This window comes from Engystomops pustulosus, chromosome 4, assembly GCF_040894005.1.
Source record: "Engystomops pustulosus chromosome 4, aEngPut4.maternal, whole genome shotgun sequence".
In the NCBI taxonomy this organism is placed as follows: Eukaryota; Metazoa; Chordata; class Amphibia; order Anura; family Leptodactylidae; genus Engystomops; species Engystomops pustulosus.
Genome location: NC_092414.1, coordinates 18614488 through 18636872, shown reverse-complemented (window position 1 = coordinate 18636872; position 22385 = coordinate 18614488). Strand labels below are relative to the sequence as shown.

The window sequence follows — 22385 nt, the reverse complement described above, 5'->3', positions numbered from 1 at the left end:
GATAGGTGATCGATATATAGAAACTCCATCAACTCCATCATCCCTTCATAGATGTCACTCTGCTGATTCTGGTGTCATCAAAATTCCCATTCCGGAGTAATCAATGTCATTATTTGACTACTGTCAGATGGGTGGAGCCAGGATATCTCCGAACCACCCAACAGTAGAGAGTCTGATTTTAATATTGGGCACCAAAACTATTCTCAAACTTTTCTAGACTCTTTACTTTCATTGGGTTGGGTGGATTAGACAACCAGGCCCCATCCATCTGACAATAGAGAGTAGAAAATATTGATACTGATTGCTTGGGAATGGTGGGAGCTAGGGAAATAATTCCAGCTTTTTCCAGAATCAGGGAAGCGATGATGAGTAGAGAGTGTCAAGAGCTTGGGTTGGTGGAAGTGGTGAAATGTTTTCAATTTGGCTGGTAATTTTTGAAGACCTCATCAGACATCTAAAGAACTTCACTTTGCAGAGATGTTACCTGCAGAAAACAACATCTTGAGCAAACTGTGAGTTTTCCGGTTGGGTCCCAGGTTTCAGGTGACTGACATTGAAATATGAGAGGGTGTGATTGATGAAGCCATGCATGGTCCCGTTTTCACTGTACATATACTGATAGACAAGGCGAGGGATGAAGTCTGATGTGACGGATATGACAAATGCCTGGGGGACAAAGAAGTGACTCGGTGATGATGGTTATTTATACATTCATGTAAAGACCATACGATACTTTATATAATAGTCAAGGGTGGTGTCCCCTATAACTCATCCTGTGCAACTGAATGGGCCCCCCCCCCAGAGGTGAGACAAAATTCAGTCATCGAGGGAACTAGAGAGGATCCAGATGGCCTCCCACATCTTTCCTGTAGACCCCTTTGTGTTGCCTCTCTCCGCTCTCCTCCTCTCAGTCTGGTTTCTTCCCTGCCGGTTCCTGATTGCAGAAACTTGACTAAGATGAGGGGAAGAGCAGAACCAGTCAACACCAAGGGGTGTACAGGAAAGATGTGGGTCTCCATCTGGATCCTGGATATAAACGGCTTATGTAGGTTTGTAGGTTTGTACCACTACAACGAATGGGGGTGGCACAGCGATCAAGCCTTCTTTTAAGACCTTAGGTTCCCAACAGGAAAAAATAAGCTTTCTGTTGAATTGGACACAGAACTGGATGTATCATGAAAGTGATTATTATGCTTTTATTCATAATAAAAGCATAATTGTCAAATGTATAAATTGTTTTTAATCTTAGCAACAACCAAATAGAATTCTATTTTCTTGGACAACCCCTTTAAATTCACATACAGTTACATATCTACAGTGCAGAAAGCCATATATGTATAGGTGGGTGCACCCAAACCCAGAAGCCTTAGGGAGCCCATGTGCTGTCTCTTAGTTGGGCAATGAGCTTCAATTTATGCCTCTGCAGATCTTTTAACACCAATTTTAATCCATGTTAGTTCTAGTGTAGATCCTCGGGGGCGGGTTCTTCCTATTTGAAACAGACCCCACCCCCTCGGAACAACTCATGGTATAACACACGGAATCGGCTTTAACGTGTGAGAATTTTGGACCTGAAAGTAAAAGTTGGATTTAAAGTTCTGTAAAGTCCATTCACTACAATTATCCTGACATTATTATCCGTGATAATTTATATTACTTTAACAATGAGCATGCTTCATGTCTAATCCTTCTAGAAGAGCCAAAATTATGATTCACACCTATTGGGGCAGATTTACTTACCCGGTCCATTCGCGATCCAGCGGCGCGTTCTCTGCGCTGGATTCGGGTCCGGAAGGGATTTATTAAGGTAGTTCCTCCGCCGTCCACCAGGTGGCGCTGCTGCGCTGAAAAGCATCGGAACGCACTGGAGTTCACCGGCTCGGGCTGAGTGAAGGTAAGCGCAAGCCCCGGACAGATTTTTTCTTTAAAATGCGGCGTTTTTTCCGAATCCGTTGGGTTTTCGTTCGGCCACGCCCCCCCCGATTTCCGTCGTGTGCATGCCGGCGCCGATGCGCCACAATCCGACCGCGTGCGCCAAAATCCCGGGGCAATTCAGGGGAAATCGGCGCAAATTGGAAATATTCGTGTAACACGTCGGGAAAACGCGAATCGGGCCCTTAGTAAATGACCCCCATTATGTATGATTGTCTCCAAATATAGTAATTAGCCAAAAATTGCATTCAGTGAGTGAAACATAAGAATAAGGGAAGAAAATAAGTGATTATTCCTCACCCGTGAGTCAGAGCACAAAACTACTTACATTGATGATGACAGAAAATTTGCCAATCCCGCTTAATATGTTGTACCAAATGCCTGAAAGAGGATGAAGAAGATAACATTAGCTCTATTAGGCTACATCCATATGGCGGAGCTATGTGCTGCCATAAGGTGCTCAGTGAAGTGCCATATAGAAGCAGAATATCTCAAGTCTGAAAGAACAGGTCTTATCCATGGAGCGTGAGCAGAGGGTGAGCAGAGCTGTGATACATTCATGATTGATTTATTGTTGACCTGACTTTTTTTCTGTCTTTCCTGTTGTTTTACCCATCCGTCATGTCATCGGGTTGGACAGCACTTACACTTTACATCAAAGAAACTCAATGACCCCTGTGTTTTCCTTGGACAGGGATGATTTGACTTTCTCAAACATTAAGTGTATTGACCCAGAAAATTGTTCTTTTTCAGGAAAATAACCAGACTTTTTGATGACGTACAGTGATAATAATAGAAGGAAAGGAGAAGGGGAAAGAGGGACAAAGAAAAAGATACTGAAAGGGAAGTAAAAGGTAATGAAAATGTAACACGCAATAGAAACATGGAAAAGGGGGACACGGAGCAAATGAAGAGGATGAAGATAAAGAAAACTGGAAGAAGGAGAGGAGGAAAATAAGGGAATGAGGAGTAGAAGAAGATAAAAGGTAAAAGGAAAGACTTCAACTGAGATAAAGAGAGAGCGAAAGACAGAAAGAAAGAAGGAAAGAAAGTAAAGGAATGAAAGGAAAGGAAAGAAAGGAAGAAAAGAAAGGAAAGAAAGAAAGATAAGAAAGGAAGGAAGGAAAAGAAAGGAAAGAATGAGGATAGAACAAAAGAGAGAGAAAGTAAAGAAAGAAAGAGAAAAAGAAAGAAAACAAAAAATTAAAGAAAGAAAGGAAGGAATGGAAAGAAAAGAAAGAATGGGGAGAAAGAGAACAAAAGAGACAAAGAATGAAAGAAAGGAAAATAAGGAAAGGAAAGAAAGGAATAAAAAAAGGAAGAAAGGAAGGAAAGAAAGAAAGAAAGAAAGAAAGAAAAGCAAGGAAGGAAAGAAAGAAAGAAAGAAAGAAAGAAAGAAAGAAAGAAAAGAAAGAAAGGAATAAAAGAAAGGAAAGAAAGAAAGAAATGAAAAGAAAAGAAAGAATGGGGAGAAAGAGAACAAAAGATAGAGAAAAAAAGATAATATACTATCAGTATTAAGAAGAAGGGAAGGAGGAGATGAAAAGGTGGAGGGGAAAGGAAAAGAACATTTAAAGACGAACAAGGAAAGGGAGCAGAGAAATAATGGAAGAAAAGTAAAGGAGATGTAAAAAAGAACAACAGAAAATAAAAAGGAATGATGAAGAAGGAAAAAAAGCACAGAAGAAGAAGAAGAAGAAAAAAATGAGTGGAAAAAGAAAAAGAGGGATAGCAGAGGAGATGATGAAGAAGAAGGAATGGAGGGATAGGAAAAAAGGGGGGATTAATAAAGAGTGGAGATAAAAAAAAGGCAAGGAGAGGAGAAAATTAAAAAAAGATGAAGAAAATAAAATGAGGAAATCAGAATAAGAGGGGAAGGAAGAAAGGGAAGAAAAAAGAAAGGAAAGAAAGAAGAAATGAAAGGACAGAAGAGGAAAGCCCAAGAGCTTCCAATAGATGAAATTCTGCGTTTATCACATAATGGACACACAAGTATATATCACATAACTACACAGTTGCTAGGACAGATTTTATCCACTCTTTCAAGGACATCAAGTTGTGATCTCGAAAACTATAAGGACTTGATACAAAAAGCATTTATTGGAAATCTATATACAAAGGACTGGTATAAAACCATTCTATATTAGTAGGGACTCTAGTCTGGTTCTTTATGTACATCATAGTATCACAGCTGTAATACCTATATCCTTAGCCCGCACAGCATCCGGTCTTCTTAACTCGGCCACAAACTTTTTAGCATCAAGTCTCACTTCAATAATGTTGTTGAGTAGAGCAAAGAGAGGAGCCAAAGGAAAGGAGGCCACAAACAGGGTGACGAACCCAAACTGGATGACTAAAACAAAAAAGAGAGAAAAATATTTGTAGATAAGATAAAACACATTGGCATGATAGCATAATCAAGAGTGCATCCTTTAACAGCAGTATGACTGTGTAGTCTGGACCGCCCCTTGTATCAAAAGTCTGGTTGGGTAGTCAGGTGTGCCCCCTATAACTGTTGCCTGACTGTGTAGTCTGGACCGCCCCTTGTATCAAAAGTATGGTTGGGTAGTCAGGTGTGCCCCCTATAACTGTTGCATGACTGTGTAGTCTGGACCGCCCTCTGTATCAGAAGTCTGGCTGTGTAGTCAGGTGTGCCCCCTATAACTGTTGCCTGACTGTGTAGTCTGGACCGCCCTCTGTATCAGAAGTCTGGCTGTGTAGTCAGGTGTGCCCCCTATAACTGTTGCCTGACTGTGTAGTCTGGACCGCCCTCTGTATCAGAAGTCTGGCTGTGTAGTCAGGTGTGCCCCCTATAACTGTTGCATGACTGTGTAGTCTGGACCACCCTCTGTATCATAAGTCTGGCTGTGTAGTCAGGTGTGCCCCCTATAACTGTTGCCTGACTGTGTAGTCTGGACCACCCTCTGTATCAGAAGTCTGGCTGTGTAGTCAGGTGTGCCCCCTATAACTGTTGCCTGACTGTGTAGTCTGGACCGCCCTCTGTATCATAAGTCTGGCTGTGTAGTCAGATGTGCGCCTTATAACTGTTGCCTGACTGTGTAGTCTGGACCGCCCCCTGTATCAGAAGTCTGGCTGTGTAGTCAGGTGTGCCCCCTATAACTGTTGCCTGACTGTGTAGTCTGGACTGCCCCCTGTATCAGAAGTCTTGCTGTGTAGTCAGGTGTGCCCCCTATAACTGTTGCCTGACTGTGTAGTCTGGACCACCCACTGTATCAGAAGTCTGGCTGTGTAGTCAGGTGTGCCCCCTATAACTGTTGCCTGACTGTGTAGTCTGGACCGCCCTCTGTATCAGAAGTCTGGCTGTGTAGTCAGGTGTGCCCCCTATAAAAGATACCTGACTGTATAATTTTTATCTTCCCTAAAACAACAGTCTGTCTGCATAGTCTGACCTCCCTTATAACAGAAGATCGCTGAGTTGTCAGGAACTTACCTATAGCAGTAGTCTGGCTATGCAGTCTGGACCTCCCCCTATAGCAGCTGCCTTGACCTCTCCTATAACATCAGTTTGGATTTTAGTCTAGTGATGAGCTGTCCAAGACCCCAACCAGTAACTCCCAAGGGTCTGCTCAACACTCCCCTATAAGAACAGCTTTGCTATGTAGTCAGGATCCCCCGTATAAAACAGCTTGGCTGAGTAATTAGGACCTTCCCTATAATAGCAGGCTGGATATGTATTCTAGAGTGTCCAATAATATAGAAGTCTACCTATGTAGTCTGGACTTCCCCCTATAACCACAGTCTGGCTGTATAGTCTGGAGTGTCATATATAACAGCAGTCTGCTTATGTAGTCTGGACCTCCCCCAATACCATTTTTCTGGCTGTGAAGCCTGGAACGCCCCATATATTCTGGCCATGCAGTGTAGAGCACCCATTATACTAAACAGCAGCCTGGCTGCATAGTGAAGGGCACCCCTGTAACTGTGGTGTGTCTGTGTGTTCTAGAGCGCCCTCTTACAAAGCAATGTAGCAATGTAGTGCAGAGTGCCCCTATAACAGTAGCCTGCCTGTATCATCTAGAGCACCTCTTATAACACCCTGTCACTCTCTGTACTACATACCCCCCTCTAAAGAACATAGTCATGCCTCAAAGACTTGCATTATCTGAAAACAATGGCTTAAACCCTGAGTCTTCATCAGATGTATCACAATTTTACAAATGATACGAAACCTAAAAAAAAATAAAAAAGACTTCTTGGCAGGACCTCCCAGCGAGCGCCAGTAAATCATTCTGGCACAAAAGCCGGGACATGTGAGCTCAAATGTAATGTGGCACCAGCAGTCTTGGCTGGCAGACGCTGAGGAATTCTCTACATAAGGCAGTGCACTTGCGAGCGTTATGCAAACCACTTATCTTCACTTTGGGTTTAACAACAGTGTTTTCCTAATCTGGTCTCACACTCCCCGGGCACATACACAGGAAGAACTGGAGGCGTCCTATGTGATTGCTCCATGCACTTATTAAGGCTGAGTCTGAGAGCTCTGCATGTTGGCACGGCTTCATTGTGCCAGGGGCGGCACTTGACAAGTTCACAGTCTCAACAGAACAAAAGTGGATGGTTTTTTTTTTCGAGAATGACTTCTAGATCCGACCATTGCCAACGTTGAGTTATGGGTTTACGTGGCGGTGAGTCACGGGTGTGTGTTTATTGTGGTGGCTTGGACATCTTTGGGTTGAAATTTTTGGGCCAAAAATTTTAGAAAGAGTTCATCCATCGACAAACAATAACAACAACAAAGTTATCTGAATGTTCTACTGTTCTTAATTTGTTGCTACATGTGCACTACTTGGCAAGGGATGCCCCACCGCAACGTTGGGCATGCAATGACGTGCCGCATCCAATGTACTGTGTTCTATGTTGTACTTATCCAGTTACTATGTGCTACTTAGAAACATTGGCCCAAACCTCTGTTTGTGACGTATCTCATGGAGGACACTTTCATGGACACTTTGAAATCGAACTATCCAACCCTTCACTACCCAACAGCTGTGGTCAGTTGATAGACCTTCATATACTCTATTTGGTTTGTCAGTTTCCCAAAATGTCCTGGATCTGATGACTATAATTTGATGTATCTAGTCTAGACATTGTAAAGAGAACCATTCACCACCTTGACAAACCTCAACTTTTTGTATACTTTAATAGAGACCTACCAAGAGGAATCTACCATCAGAAGTAGATCTGATGGTAGAGTCCTCCTGTCTCCCTGTTCCCTAATCTGTAATTTAAAGTTTTTTGTCCACTCCAGTTTACAAGGTATACATTGTTTTCTAGTAAACTATTAGGCACCATTACTCTGAACTACATATACACATACCAGTTGCTTATCTGCATTTATACTGTTTTTACAGATTATCTAAAGATCTAAAAACACAGCAAAAAGTCCACGGAGACGACCTGTCCCCCATCGGTTCCCTGCCCTCGAGAACTAGACTAGGACAACCCTATGAGTCATTTGATATGTCCTTGGATAGTGACTCACCCTGGAAACACCTCAGCTATTTGGTTTTGGACAGGGCTAGCTGAGCCCTCAATTTGTGTCACGAAAGAGGCCAGGAATTCAATTGTAATGTGCCTAGAGCAGACGCACTTTACAGCTCTTAATAGAGTATGTGACAATTGCTGTAAACATGCATAGAGACACGCGGTATTATTATTCCTGTCGGTATATTGGATGGCATGCAGGACCTTGTAATATAGTGACAGGGGCATAGCTATGGGGGAGCATAGGTAGCAGTCCAAAAAGTCCAACCCAAAAAAACTGCACCATATGGTATATAACTAAATTATACCGCTATACAGTATACTGACCTATAATAAAAGTGGCCAAAATTGTACTATACAATACATGCCTAAATTATATTGCCCTATAGTGCACTAAATGACACATTACAGTAGATGCCTAAATCATAACACCATACAGTGCTCAATAGTAATTGTCTACAGAGTCATATATGTCCTTCTTAGTCTAGGTGCGTGGCCAGTTTGCCTTGGGTGAAGATTCGGCAATGGAGGACTAAGATGGTGGAGTTTATCCCTTGGGTTTGCAGTGATCGGTTTGTGGCTACAATGGTATGGCCTGTCTCTTCTATAATACATCTATGCAAGCATTTTTGGATTCCCTTCACCACTGCTGTAAGTTAATCCAACTATTTGAGATCTTCTATGGTGGTAGTGGTGGGTGTTGGTAGACATGCAATCATATTGGGAGTGGGGGAGGGGGTAGTGTTCATTTCAAGGTCAAATTGGTACAGAGTAAAATGTTTTGCAACTGAGACCCATTAAATTTTTCAAAACATTGCTACCATGTTGATCATAACTTGGGTGCAGTTCACATTTACACAAAATGACTCAAAGCCAAACAACTTTCAACCCAATAAAAAAGTCAGCTAGTATTTTCCCATTCTCGAGGCTGACGGAGATTACATCTCAGCCTCTCCTGTAAGACATGTTGCCCTCAGGGCTAAAGTTTCAGGCTCGCTCAACCACTTGTTGAATCGACATGCTTGGTTAGGCAGGTAATGACATACAGAATGAATCTAGGCAAGTGAGGGAAGTTTCCTGGTATGGAAGTGACATCTTCAGTAGAACTTCATGGTCATTGAAGCCCTGAAAATCTGTAATTTCGGATATTTATTGGAAGTTGAGCTACTCCCTGTCAGAGCTGTTGAGCTGTGTTAGAGATTTTTATCTAGGACTCAAAACTGTCCTTAATTCAGTTGTACAATCATCAGATTCTCTAACAGGTGGCTATAGAAATTTTTGTCATAAACTATGACCTACGGTGGCCAAATATGGTTATGGAAAAATTTCAAAAAGTTCTATTTAGGACTAGATCCTTTTCACGAAGCTGCCTCAGACTCCGTTCCTTGACCACACCAGAGAATATGGACCACACTCTGTACATACCATCTACACAGATCATATCCAAGTAACTTCACTCACAGGACATATCATCTGGCAAATGACTGGGTCCAAAAGAAGGTTGTGTTCTCATCTGATGATTTTTTTGGGTCCCATTTTAATGTTAGAACATGGCCCACCAAAAAGACTGTTTCCTCTTTTTTCCACTACTATAAAGTTCCAGAACTATTGGGCTCATTTACTTACCCGGTCCTGTCGTGATCCAGCGGCTTGTTCTCCGACGAGGATTCGGGTCTTCCGGCGATTCACTAAGGTCGTGCACCCGATGTCCACCAGGTGTCACTGCTACGCTGCCGAGGTCCACTGGAGTTCACCAACCTATTCCCGGTGCACGTGAGTGATTGATTTTGCGACACAATTTGTTTTTTAAATCCATGGTTTTTCCAAATCCGTCGGGTTTTCCGGCGGCCACGCCCCCTGTTTTCTGTCGCGTGAAATCCCATCGCGTGTGCCAAAATCCTGGCGGAATTCGGCGCAAAATGGCAAAAATCTTCAGCTGAAGAAGAGGGCAAAGGATGAAGTAAGAGCTTAAGTATCCATTTGTATTGAACAGCCTTCAAACACCTGCTGAGGTTATTTCTCCTACACTTCCCATGTACATTCACACTTGGCTTGGTTCTGAATGGGAAGAAGGAAACGGTACCATCAGAAATTCTTGCAGATGGTTTTGTTCTCTTAAAAACAAAAAGATTTGATATGTTGAGATCCATCCACCTCAATCTTCTTTGTCCGAGACACCTACTATTGAGAGAATGTCATGACAACCAAATTCATGTTAGATGGTTGGTAGGTCCGGCCACCATTAGTGGTCAGCTTGTGGGCAGGTGGAGAAAGAAACAAACTCAATGCCTTCATATATAATTGCAGGAGTGATGTTCACCTGCTTTGATATCTACGGCCTATTTCATATGAGACAACCTCAGTCATAACATTGTGTTCACTCATAGTCGTTGTTGATACTTGTGTCATCACACAATTGCCCGATGATGGGTGAAGGTTGTCCTTCTCAAAGATTTCATCAGGAAATGTTGTTACTCGGCTATAAAGCTATTTCAGACGACAGTTGTTGTTGATACTTTTCCTTTTTTTTTTGTTGACTCGCTAAATTCTAAAGAGTCATCCATCAATGTCATTGTCCGTCATCACAGAGAAAGAAAACCACATTCTGTACTGCCAGACTTTTAAAGAACTTCGGGCAGCTCGAACAACCTTAGCACTTACCTAAAATAACAAGATCACTTAACAGAAAAGAAAAATATTTGACATTACTTGTTATTCGGGAGGGTTGAATATGTGGAATATTTCCCCATGTGAAGATGGCCAATGAGGAATCCATCAACGGGATGAAGTGACACAGGGTTTGTTGTTGTGACTACAGTCACTTCTGGTATCTGGTAGGTTCTTCAAATCTACTAAAATGCAAGACCCCAGTGCACTTATCCACATAGGAAATCCATCGAAATACTGTAAGTAGTTGCTACGTGGGACATTACCAAAACTAGTCAAGAGCCATAGAGTGAAGATCACAGATGAACCAAAAGTTCGGATCTATTGGTTGACACAGTGGGGCACATTTACTAAAGGTCCGCGGAATGCATTTCCGTTTCCCGACTATTTCCGTTTTGCGCCGCCTTTAACTTGGGTTTTTTGCACACTCGATCGGATTTTGGCGCAATCGCGACGACTTTCATGCGACACAAATTGGGGTGTGGCCATCGGACAACCCCACTGATTCGGACTAAGCGTGGGATTTAAAATTCAAATTGTGTCGCAAGACAATGCACTTGTATACACCAGGAAGAAGAAGGTGAACTCCTTTGGACCTGAGCGGGCAAGCGACACATGCAGGATCTCGGGCACACGACCTTGTTGCATCATGGCAGACTTCATCCTCGTCGGACAACGCACCTTAGGGATCGCGACAGGACCAGGTAAGTAAATGTGCCCCGGTATTTAAGTCTGGTATAAGATGGGGTATTCAGTGGAGACATGCTCAACTTTGAGAACATATCATACAAGTGACCTAACCAAAAAGACCTGAAGGAAGATTTGTTTTGCTCCACACTTGTGGAGGCTTTTGATGGTGACCATGAACTTTTTGGTAGCAGAACTGCACAAGCCTATACAAACTTAGGTCAATGGAAGATCTAAAAGAAGATGGTACATTGACACAATTTAGACAAGTAAACTATATATACATAGGTCCCTCATGATTAGATCTCAACATTTACATGAAAAGCCTAAAAGCCTAGTGCCTGACAGATCTTCTTTTTCGATGTTTGTTTTACCTCTCAGGAGCTTCTAGGCACTAAATGCTCTACATATGATTCCTCAAATGTTATAGAAAGTTCTAGCATTCCACAGATTAAATGTTATCAGATATGGACAGGTATGTTACATTGTTTGCAAACCATAGACATACATGACATGAACATAGCTATGGAGATAAATAATCCCACCATGACTCTTTGTGACAGAACCTATTCATCATGGAACGGTAGGCTGTCTATGCTTCCTGGCACACCATCCAATACTATGGGAGTGTTGGAAATCACTGAGTGTTAGGGTATCTCCGACCCACCAATTCACGGTCTGTAAGATTGCCTGAGATATCCAGATCAGTGCTCTACAACTTACAGAATAAATGGAAGGATACACGCCCAACCTCGTTGCATGAATTAGTAAGAATGGCTCCACCATTCTTGTTATTCACCAAGGTTGGACCTCCAATGATTTCATCCCGTGGGTAGGCGATGACAATATAACTTGGTACAACACCTTTCAAGTCAGTTCTGTAGTGAAATTTTTAGTAATGAATGATCTATCCAGAGTAGAGTTAATGATTCCAGACTGGTGGGAGGCCAACACTTTGGACCACCACCAATCAACAAATTCTGTCAAACTCCCAGCCTCAAAGGTCCAGCATATACAAGTAAAGCTGGACTTTGGGCCCCACTTTTTGTTATTATTTTGACACCTAAAATAGTTGATTAATGAGGGTCCCAGGTATCAGAAACCCACTGATCTGACATTGATGCCCTTCCCTATGGAGAACCCCTCAAACTTCACCCTGTATTAATACTTCCACATCTGTTTTCTCCTCTGTGTCCTGTCGATGACTTCTAAGTCTTCAATGTCGTAAAACTTTGTTCAAAAACAATCCCTCTATTATTCCGGTTAATACTATAATTGTAGGGTAATATAAAATACTGCGGTGTGACGGGACTGATGAAGGGATCTTTTGTAGTTGGGAAAATAAAATCTTTGTGGGTAATTTTTGCAATATGAATAATTCGTTTTTAATTGCGTGTAACGTACACAGACGAATACCGTGCTTTGTAAACCATCCATTTATTTTTTCCTCCGGCAACATCTGGTATTTAGGGGTCTGAATTAAAGGGGTTTTTATTGCATAGAAATTGATGACCTAGCTTTTTTTGGGTGTTGGCATATCAGTGGAGGTCCAACATTCAGCACCCCCTGACACTCTATTGCCATTTGTATTCTGGGTTAGGTCTATACAATTTGCAGTTTTCATTACTCCGATGGACCTGAGCATAGAGTTTCTGCGCATGCGCTCCAAACACCCCATTCAGACTGGACACAGGGGGGCACATTTACTTACCTGTCCTGTGCGATCCCCGAAAGTGCATTGTCCGACCGGAATGCACATTTGCCGCGATTCAAGAAGATCGTGCGACCACTATCCTGCATGTGTCGCTTCCCCGCTCAGGTCCCCCGGAGTTCACCTTCTTCTTCCTGGTGCATGTAAGTGCTTGATCTTGCGACACAAAAAGTTAAATCCCGCGCTCAGTCCGCAGACCGCCCCCCGATTTCTGTTGCATGAAAGGCGGCGACAATGCGCCAAAATCTGAATGTGTGCAACACAATCTCCTTCTTAGTATTATGACCTGAAATATAGGTGTCTGGTGCTGGATTTGATTCACTTATGGGTCCTACTAGGAGCCTGGTTAATTTAGAGGTAATAATGCTCCAATTCTGTAAGAATAATCTATATCCATGCTGCCAAATGGTACAAATCAATGAAAAAGGGTTGGCCTATTAACTTAGCAGATCACCATCATGGAGTTTAGGTATCTAGGTTTATCTAGTTACCTACATTCTAGTTATCCTCATTACTTTACATTGGGGAGAAGTATAACCATCCATTGCAATAGAAAGCCTTAAAATCAGAAATATGGATGTCTAAGATATTCAGGAAAATAAAGAGGAAGCAGTATAGCGGTGAAGGGAATGAAATTTTTGGAATGAGTATCTCGAAGGGGCAACATATTAACCTAAATGTAGTCCACTGTTCTATGGTATCAGCCATAACAAGCTGGCAAGAGGATGATCATAGAAGCCTAGATGGATAACGTCTTCTGGTTACCAACTCTATAGACTTCCCCCTCCTTGCTCCCTGACTACAGTAGTCAGAGTGATTAAATCTTCCTACAGGGTGATAAGATCTAGGTTCTTTATAGTCATTAGTTCAGGTGCTTTGGTGAAGGTCCAGAGCTGTAGGTATTGCAAATTTGGAGCTTAGATTTGGGTGCTGATGGGCACACAGCTATTAGACATCTCCAAAGGCTTCACCTCACTACGTAGTAGAGGATGAAGGTCTTCCTTCTGATACTGATACTACTGATGAAGACCTATCCTTAGTCAGCAACATTGGGTGGTCAAGTCAACGGGACTAATCTTCCAATAACTTTTCTTGTCACTACCAAGTAATCGGGTGCTAAAAAAGTTAGAATTTGTCATCACCTATAAATAACATTGACAAAGCCCTCATTATATGTGACATGTGACCCCCTCCATGCTAATTCTCCGGCTAATTATCAAACCATGACACAATGTAACCCTCTTTATTTTCAATTTTTCACGGGGCACATTACAATAATGCCCCCAGCACAGCCAGGACTTACTCATAGGTCAAGCTGTATTTAGAGCTACCTCTGATGTCATTGGCTAAAATTCAGCTGCCGGTCATCCAAAAACATCTATGAAATGAACAAAAACACTCAGAAAAAAAACATCACCCTCTGTACCGGAAGCAAAATGTCAACTCGATGATTCATGCTGGTAATTGTTTGCAGAGACTACAATTCGGCCAGGCACCAGTGACATCTCCTTTAAGATGTGGATTATACATGTAAATGAGAGAAAAAGAAGGAGAACAGACCAACACATCTAGGGATGTTTTTGGGATCCAAAACGTCAAAGTCTTCCCTGATTTTCACAAAAGTTTACTCTTAATTTGTACATATCGTATGGGCTGGGTGGATGTGTCTACAGCAGGTATTTTCTAAAGTCAAGAAATATGGTTGTTGGGTATGGCCAAGGAAGTCGCTTCCATATATCAGCAACGTTATATCTCATAGGGGTTTTCCCGAATGTACATGTTGATTATCTGGACCTGATAGGTCCAACACTTCAAGCTCCTAACAATTCCTGATAGTATTGATTAGAATGTAGAATGTAGCCACTGATTAATAATCATAATACTTCTTTTATTTATATAGGGCACACAGAGCTTGCCAAATCAGTCTCTGTCCCCATGGGGCTCACAATCTAATCAACCTACCAGTATGTTTTTGGATTGTAGAAGGAAACCAGAGGACCCGGAGGAAACCCACGTAAACACGGAGAGAACTTACAAACTTTTTGCATATCTTGACCTGGGAGTTGCACCCAGGACCCCAGTGCTGCAAGGCTGTAGTGCTAACCACTGAGCCCCCGTGCTGTCCTCGTTCACCCTCGTGTGTTGAAAATGGTGACATACAACTGGAAAATTTTTGGAGAGGAACAGAAAGATTGATACGGATCTGCTATATGATGGAGCAAAACGTTAGTGGACCCTATTGAAAGTGATAGTATCTGTTAAGTTCTCACCATGGTGCCCATCATTTTGTCACTCAACATATTTTAACCATGATTTTTAAAGAAAAATTTTTGATTATTGGTGATGACCCTTCCTGATCTAGCCTTAAACCATAGCTGACCACTCTGACCTATGCCTCCTATGCAGCTTCTGCTCCAACTCTCTTTGTCCCGACCTTGGCCTGTTAGAGATCATTCTCGGCCTGGTGTCTCCTATCTCATCTGGGCCAGGGCGCTACCTATATTGGGACTACCCCAAGAGATAGTCACCTCTTGTCCTGTCCAGATTGGGGATCCTGCAACAATGAAGTCAATATCGACCCTTAGGGATTGCCCCAAGTCCCACAAGTTTTTGTGACAACTCACAATGCCTGAGGCAAATGTAAACCTAGCCTAAGGTTACGTTTCAGACAAGTCTTTAGTGACCTAGTATTAGGAAATTCTGTAAATATGGTTCTTACTCATCTCCATGTATTCCGGGGTAAGTCCGGTAAAGGGTTCCAGAGCGTAATCCCTGTCCCATTGTTGAGGTTCTCTTGAGCTGTTGAGGTTGTGCTCACCAGGCTCTGTCCTATCATCCTTCAGCTTCCGAAACAGTTTCTTTAGCTTTCTGCAAATAAAATCAGAATACATTTTTTTTAAAAATGTTTGGCTTTATGCCCCATCGATTATAGTTTTTTTTTTTTTTACATTAATACGATAGTCTGCTTCATCCTATCCTGAAAACTGGACAAAAACCTCTGGCAGACCAAACGTAATCACTTTTTATTGAAAGAAGAAACGACGGCTTGATAACCATCCATAAAACAAGATAATGACTCATATCCTAAGGAATTACAACAGCTCGAGATGATGTCATCAATTCAACCATCCACAAATTTGACTTGAAAGAGCATCTCTATATTTACTACAGTGAACGGCCACTATACTCACCGTAAACAAGGGATGAGAGACCACTTTCGGAGACTTTTGAGGGCCTCAATGGTTGTCCTTCTTGATGGACATGCTACAAAATCTAAGAAAACCTCATAAAGGCATTCTCTACTCAGGAGGTACACACTTGTTTGTTCATCTCTCTTAGGTCCAAACAGAGATCCTTGACTATACTCAAGTAGTGCCTACAAGACGTCTTAGGCACACCCCCTGCTTTATCATTGGTTCAGGTTACTGCTCTCTCCCACTCTACCTCCTAATTTTAGCTGGTACAAACGCAAACCCAGAGAAGACTCACCACACAAACCAATCAATTGAGTTGGTATCAGAACCTAGGACCACCAATAACCAGCTGTTTATAGTGGTGGAGCCAACACAAGGGTAGAGAAGAAATAGAGTTGAGCTGAAGTAACCAGTCATGGTCAATAAACAGAGGTTAAGTTGACAGTTATAATCCCACCCCCTAAAAAAAGTCTAAATTTAAGACTATTATGAGCAAGTACATTACTGTAGACATTGTTGACGTCATCGTTGGGAAGGCGTGAGTCACTGACCTCTGTGTCATGCATGGAATGCATACTGATGAATGGGGCGTGTGTCCTGGCCCTATTGTCGGTATCCAACATACATAAACCCTCCACTAATCCCATATTATTGAATAAAGGTGGTTTAGGGCTACTAATAAATTTCAGATTTTTTGGTAACTGCCCCTTAACAGCCACTAAGTGGTCAAAACTCTATATTTGGCAGTGATTCACAGGTCGTTAGAAGTTGACAGGAGATGCTTTGACCAGTTAGTGGCCTTATAAGATCTGGGGACAACAAAGGAAGTGACCTCCTGTGGTCGGAGGAAGTCATGTCCCACAGTTTTATTAGGCCGAAGAGGGTCCTGTCACCCCCAGAACATCTGGCCGGACTTAACCAGTAATAACAGAGGGGACACAGGAACCGGGAGCCAGGGTCAGTATGTTTTCTACTTTCACAATCCTCAATCACATTGGTGGAACTGATATTTTTTCAAGTTCAAATGTTCTAGATACCTAAGATTGAAATACCACTTTAAAGAGGTTTCCAGGAATCTTGATAAAACCCCTGGGGTAGGGGCATGGGTAACTAAAAGAAGAAAGTATTGCTTGTTCTGACAGTCTTCAGGATCATTTGCTCTATGTCTCCGACCAAACTATCAGAAGACAAAGACCTGGAAACCACCACAACAAGTCATTTTTCAGTTTTTTGGGGGTAGCTCCTACCCCAGCACAGGGGGCATTCCATAATTTCTTAAAAAACCACTTTGGTGTATGCATTATAAACACCTCTTTTAAGCAGGGGTGGGTACTGGGAGTGGTTGAAGGCGTGGCTCAACAAGACAATACATATTGGCCTCCTACTCTTCCCCTCTCTCATTCCCTTGAAATTTGGGAGGTACGACACGGGCTTTTCAGGACTAATCCTCCTTAAGTTTGAGAGTAGGGCAGTGAAAAGCGTCACCCTTCCAGCTTTATTTATTCCCCCCTGATTTCGTCATGACATTTTAGAGGATTGTATTACCTGCCTTGACCTTTTTGGTATTATTACTGTAAATTTTGGTCATAGAAGTGTGAAATATTGTGGCTGAGCTTTAACGTCATTCAATTCCATGGTTCCAAAAAGTTTTAGATAATTATCTTATATTATTTCATGATGTTTTTATGTAGTATTTAGGCAGAGACCCCACTAAATAATATGAAAGATAGGAAGCATCTATATTGTGGTCTGGGGATCTCAGGGCACAAAAGTATGGAGATCTACCATTATTTATGTTCTGGTTCTGTGCAACAACCTAGCTTGGGGCCTTAAAGAGGTGACCACACCAATATAACGAATCCCCTATTGACAAGATAGTGGATAAGTTACAGATTGCTGGATCGGAAGGTTGAGTCCCTCACCCATTGGGAAAGGGACTGAAAGTTTCCTTTCGCATCTATGGCAATGCCAGGACATGTCTTGCCCAATACCATAGAAGTGATTGGACTACCAAGTACATGCACCCTGACAATCTGTCACAGAGGAGGTTGTAGTCCCAGTCACTGAGGTCCCAGTCCCCCAGCACCCGGGGCATGTCCTTACACAGCTGAGCCATTTATGCATTAAATTGCCATGCAGCTCCTCCCTTCTGAGTGATAGCTGTAGTATCTAACCAGAAGCTTATGATTAGCAGTAGTGGGTTAAAATATAGGCGGTTTGGGTGGTAGACCAAGGCCCAAGCCTTCTAAGGGGCCAATGGCCACCCAAGCCACCCACAAAATGTTATACTGAGAAGGACCTTCACCCATGAAATCCTCTTACATCTGTTCTAGCTCTCAAATTAGATTTACACAAGAGCCATTTCAGGACATTTGAAGGTCCTGAAACCACAGATTGAAAGCAAGCAGGAGGGACACATCCTCCATTCCCCAAAAAGCTTCTAGTACCATATGTAGTGACTATCAGACAAGTAGGGGCTATAACATTCATACAGCCCAGGGCTCATGACAGTCTCAATCCACACTAATCGCTTCTCCCCCGGACCCAACTCCAAACCTCCAAGCTCCCCACCCCCCCCACTGTTAACCTCCCCCACCAATCGTTGGCCATTAACGCTTTAAATGCTTTAAGTTGCTAGCAGCAGTTACAAAGTTTCACCATTTTGGGGAGGATCGCCAGTCCCTGGTGACATCATCGGAAGCGATGATCCTCCCGCAGCTGGCGCATTTGCCAGCAGCATTTAAAAAAGCACCGATCGTGGGTGTTACCAGTTGGGGTACAAGTTTGGCACCCAAACCTGGACACAAACAGGTTTTTTGAATTTAGACATAAATTTTAACGGGTCCGCTTATCACTACTTATGATATCTTTTACTTAGATCAGGGTAGGGGCTCTGAGGCAGTACGGTGCATAGAGCACAGCAGTGTTACAATTCTGTAATATAAATCTATTTTTCACAGTCCTGCTGCTACTAACAACATACACAAAGGTCTGCTTACATTGATCTAGAAGAACAACACATACTACTTCCTACATTCTGTATGGTGTCACCTGCTGACAGATCCCCCTATGGTTTCCTGTGGTTTCAACAGAGAAGATATAACCCATGACTACACTATGGGGCAGATTTACTCACCCGGCCCATTCACGATCCAGCGGCGCGTTCTCTGCGGTGGATTCGGGTCTTCTGGCGATTCACTAAGGCAGTTCCTCCGACGTCCACCAGGTGTCGCTGCTGCTCTGAAGAGCATCGGAATGCACTGGAGTTCACGATCCTATTCCGGGTGAAGGTAAGCACGTGTCCCGCAACACTTTTTTTTTTTTTAAATGCAGCGGTTTCTCCGAATCCGTCGGGTTATCGTTCGGTCACGCCCCCCGATTTCCGTCACGTGCATGCCGCGCCGATGCGCCACAATCCGATCGCGTGCACCAAAAACCCGGGGCAATACAGGGAAAAATCGGTGCAAATCCGAAATATTCGGGTAACACGTCGGGAAAACGCAAATCGGGCCCTCAGTAAATGACCCCATTATGTGCAAGTTTAGTAACGGCGCGTGCTCCTGGGCAGCATTCTGATAATTTAGTGCTGGCAATCCGATCAGACGCTCAAATGTTCTGCTAAGACTCCAGACTAATAACCGTGACTGACATTATATTGTTTGCCTTTGTGTTCTTTGATGGCCGGAGGAGCGCTTTCGAACAACATGTTCTGTGCCGTTCCCAGTATTGATAAGTTTATAACCTGTTATTACTAAGTGTTCTAGTATCGTACCTCAGTGTGGGCTTAGCTATTGTGTGAGGCCACATTTCTTTTTGGTGTATTCCCCCAAAAACTGCTTAACCCTTAGAGCTAGTGGGTGTTCCATTAATCTGCACTGCCTCAGCAGGCAGAATGAAGTATTACAGTAGGAAATACATGAATTGTCAGGTGATGTTGTGTCCTCCAGGGTCGAGAGAGATGATCTTGTTTCCACTTTGGCTTACAAAAAGGTTCCTGATGTACAAGAACTATTATAGTCTTCCTACTATCTGCAATTTTTTTCTAAAATGTATAGATTTTTTCATCTATGAGGCACATTAGATGATAGAGGAAACCTAGAGATGAGATGGTCAAACAAAAAACAGATCTTTCAGATCAAATCAATGATCTTCTCTCCATTTATTATACTATAGTGAGCTTAATTGAGCTGCATTACCAAGAACAGCCACAATAGTATGTATGGTGCTATTCGTGTATAAACATCGAAAGGTATGTGATGATCAATCGGTCCTCTACTTGTTTTAGTGTTCTGCAGAGGAACCTATGAAACCACCACCCCCCATCACGACGCTGCCCCAACAATTAAATATTAATGGCCATTCTTGGACCCTGAAAACTCCTTTAAATACCTGAGACCTCCACTCCACTGATCAGATGCTTGAAGTGGTAGTGGTGCTCTGGTGAATGATACTTCCCATGATCGGTCATGTGACCTATTGACAACTCATTCCTATTCAAACGAAAAGGGTGAACTGCAATACCAAGTGCAGCCACTATGTAATATACGGCGCTGTGCTAGGTGAGATGTGAAAAGGCCAGACTCTTGTCAAATAGCTTATTAGTGGGGGTGTTATCTAAGATCAAAGGGGTTTACAGGAGTGACATCATCAGCAGTGACATCATAGTTCCCTCTCCAGTGAAAGTGTCAGAGGTCAGCAGTCACATGACCACCGACACTTCTGGGCCGGCCGAACGTGTCCCTAAGGATAGGTCATTGATCTCATAGTTCTAGAACTCACCTTTAAATTTTTAATCCTTGGGGGAAAAAAATTTTTGAAAAATTTTATTATGATTTTGTTTAAAGGATATTTTTATAGGTCGTTAACCCCTAAAACCCCTGTAAACTTATGAATGGAGAAGCGGGAGAAGTTATGCGCTGTAGTAGCATTCTTCTCTAAATGCTGTAATTACAGAACAGGAAAAAGTATGTTCCTTTCCCCAAGTCTCGACCTGCCGTGAAATATCTGCCTCGTCTGAGCAATTACAGCTTGATATGACTTGAAAAATATGTTAATTTTGGAGAGCCAGGACCCCTGGGTATACAGAAGTATATCATAAAATATAGTAATTGTTAAACATGAAATGAAATTTTAAGAAAAAAAAAAAAGACTTAAAATTTTAAGTAAAAAATAGATAAAATTCTACACTTTCTGGGTGGGAACTTCATCGCTGTTTATCTAAAAGTTGGGGAATACGGGAAAGACAGTCACTAAGATTAGGATTGATTAACGTTGACCTGGGCTTTGGACCATTGCTTTGTCAAAACTGGTGGACCTTTCTGGTGGTCTACTGGGTCGTCCTGACTCCTGAGTATTTTACCTAAAGACCACCGTCTTCAGTGTTACCGAGATCAAAGTACGGGGCACCCTACATAATCTTCCATACCCAACCCCTCCAGTATCTCAAATACTTGACCTTTAGAATCAAAGACAGAGCATCTGGAAGTAGACCAGCTTCACCCAATGTGATGAGACATATTGGGGGTCATTTACTAAGGGCCCGATTCGCCTTTTCCCGACGTGTTACCCGAATATTTCCGATTTGCGCCGGTTCTCCCTGAATTGCCCCGGGATTTTGGTGCATGGGATTGGATTGGCGCCGGCATGCATGCGACGGAAATCGAGGGCGTGGCCGAACGAAATCCCGACGGATTCAGAAAAACCGGCGCATTTTTAAATAAAAATGTGTCGCGGAGCTTGCACTTACCTTCACTTGGAATAGGCCGGTGAACATGAGTGCGTTCCGATGTTTTTCAGCGCAGCAGCGCCACCTGGTGGACGTCAGAGGAACTACCTTAATGAATCGTCCCGGACCCGAATCCACCACAGAGAACGCGCCGCTGGATCGCGAATGGGCCGGGTAAGTAAATCTGCTCAATGGCGCTGCTGCGCTGAAGAGCATCGGAACGCACTGGAGTACACCGAGCCAGGCTGAGTGAAGGTAAGCGCGTGCCGAGTGACAAATTTTTTTTTTAAATGCGGCGGTTTTTCCGAATCCGTCGGGTTTTCGTTCAGCCACGCCCCCCAATTTCCGTTGCGTGCATGCCGGCGCCGATGCGGCAAAATCCGATCGCGTGCGCCAAAATCCTGGGGCAATTCATTGGAAATCAGTGCAAATCGGAAATATTCGGGTAACACGTCGGGAAAACGCGAATCGCCCCCTTAGTAAATGACCCCCAGTGATCAAAGCCCCAGTATTTGAGAATATAAGTCGTTCTGGAGGCTTTAACACTTATTTCGCTCATTTTTCTTGTGTTATCCCCGTGACGTTAAAAAAATTCCCTGTCGGAGACAAAATTCTGATCTTCAAATTCAACAAACAGCAGGAGGAGAACATCAAAGCAGCATCTGATGCCGAAAACCGAGACCCTAAAGTTTGCAACCTCGAGATGAAATGTTACTGTATGAGGCACTTAGGTTGCCCAAGATTAATGTAATGAGATAATTATACAGTTCCCGGTCAGCTGACTGGGCCTTGTGTCCCTACGGGAAATCTGGTGCTTATTTGACACTAGTAAAAGCTCTAAAATTCTGCTGAAATATGGCAATTGCAGGTTTCAGCCTTCCCCGTGCATCAATTAGCCCTTGCATAGTCTGTTATTACTTAATGTTTACGGACATGTTTACGTGGAAGGGTCGATTTAAGACTT

General features: G+C 42.9%; 1 protein-coding gene across 2 annotated transcripts in view; it reads right to left on the bottom strand.

The window, feature by feature from the left end:
- Positions 1–22385, bottom strand: part of ANO2 (anoctamin 2) — a 164854-nt gene that overhangs the window by 8914 nt on the left and 133555 nt on the right. For both annotated transcript variants that reach the window (XM_072145388.1, XM_072145389.1), the window contains 4 exons: positions 15222–15370; positions 4133–4285; positions 2261–2313; positions 485–666 (listed from right to left, as the gene is read on the bottom strand). In XM_072145388.1, the coding sequence (XP_072001489.1) occupies positions 485–666; positions 2261–2313; positions 4133–4285; positions 15222–15370 (537 nt within the window). The remainder of the gene's footprint in view (positions 1–484; positions 667–2260; positions 2314–4132; positions 4286–15221; positions 15371–22385) is intronic.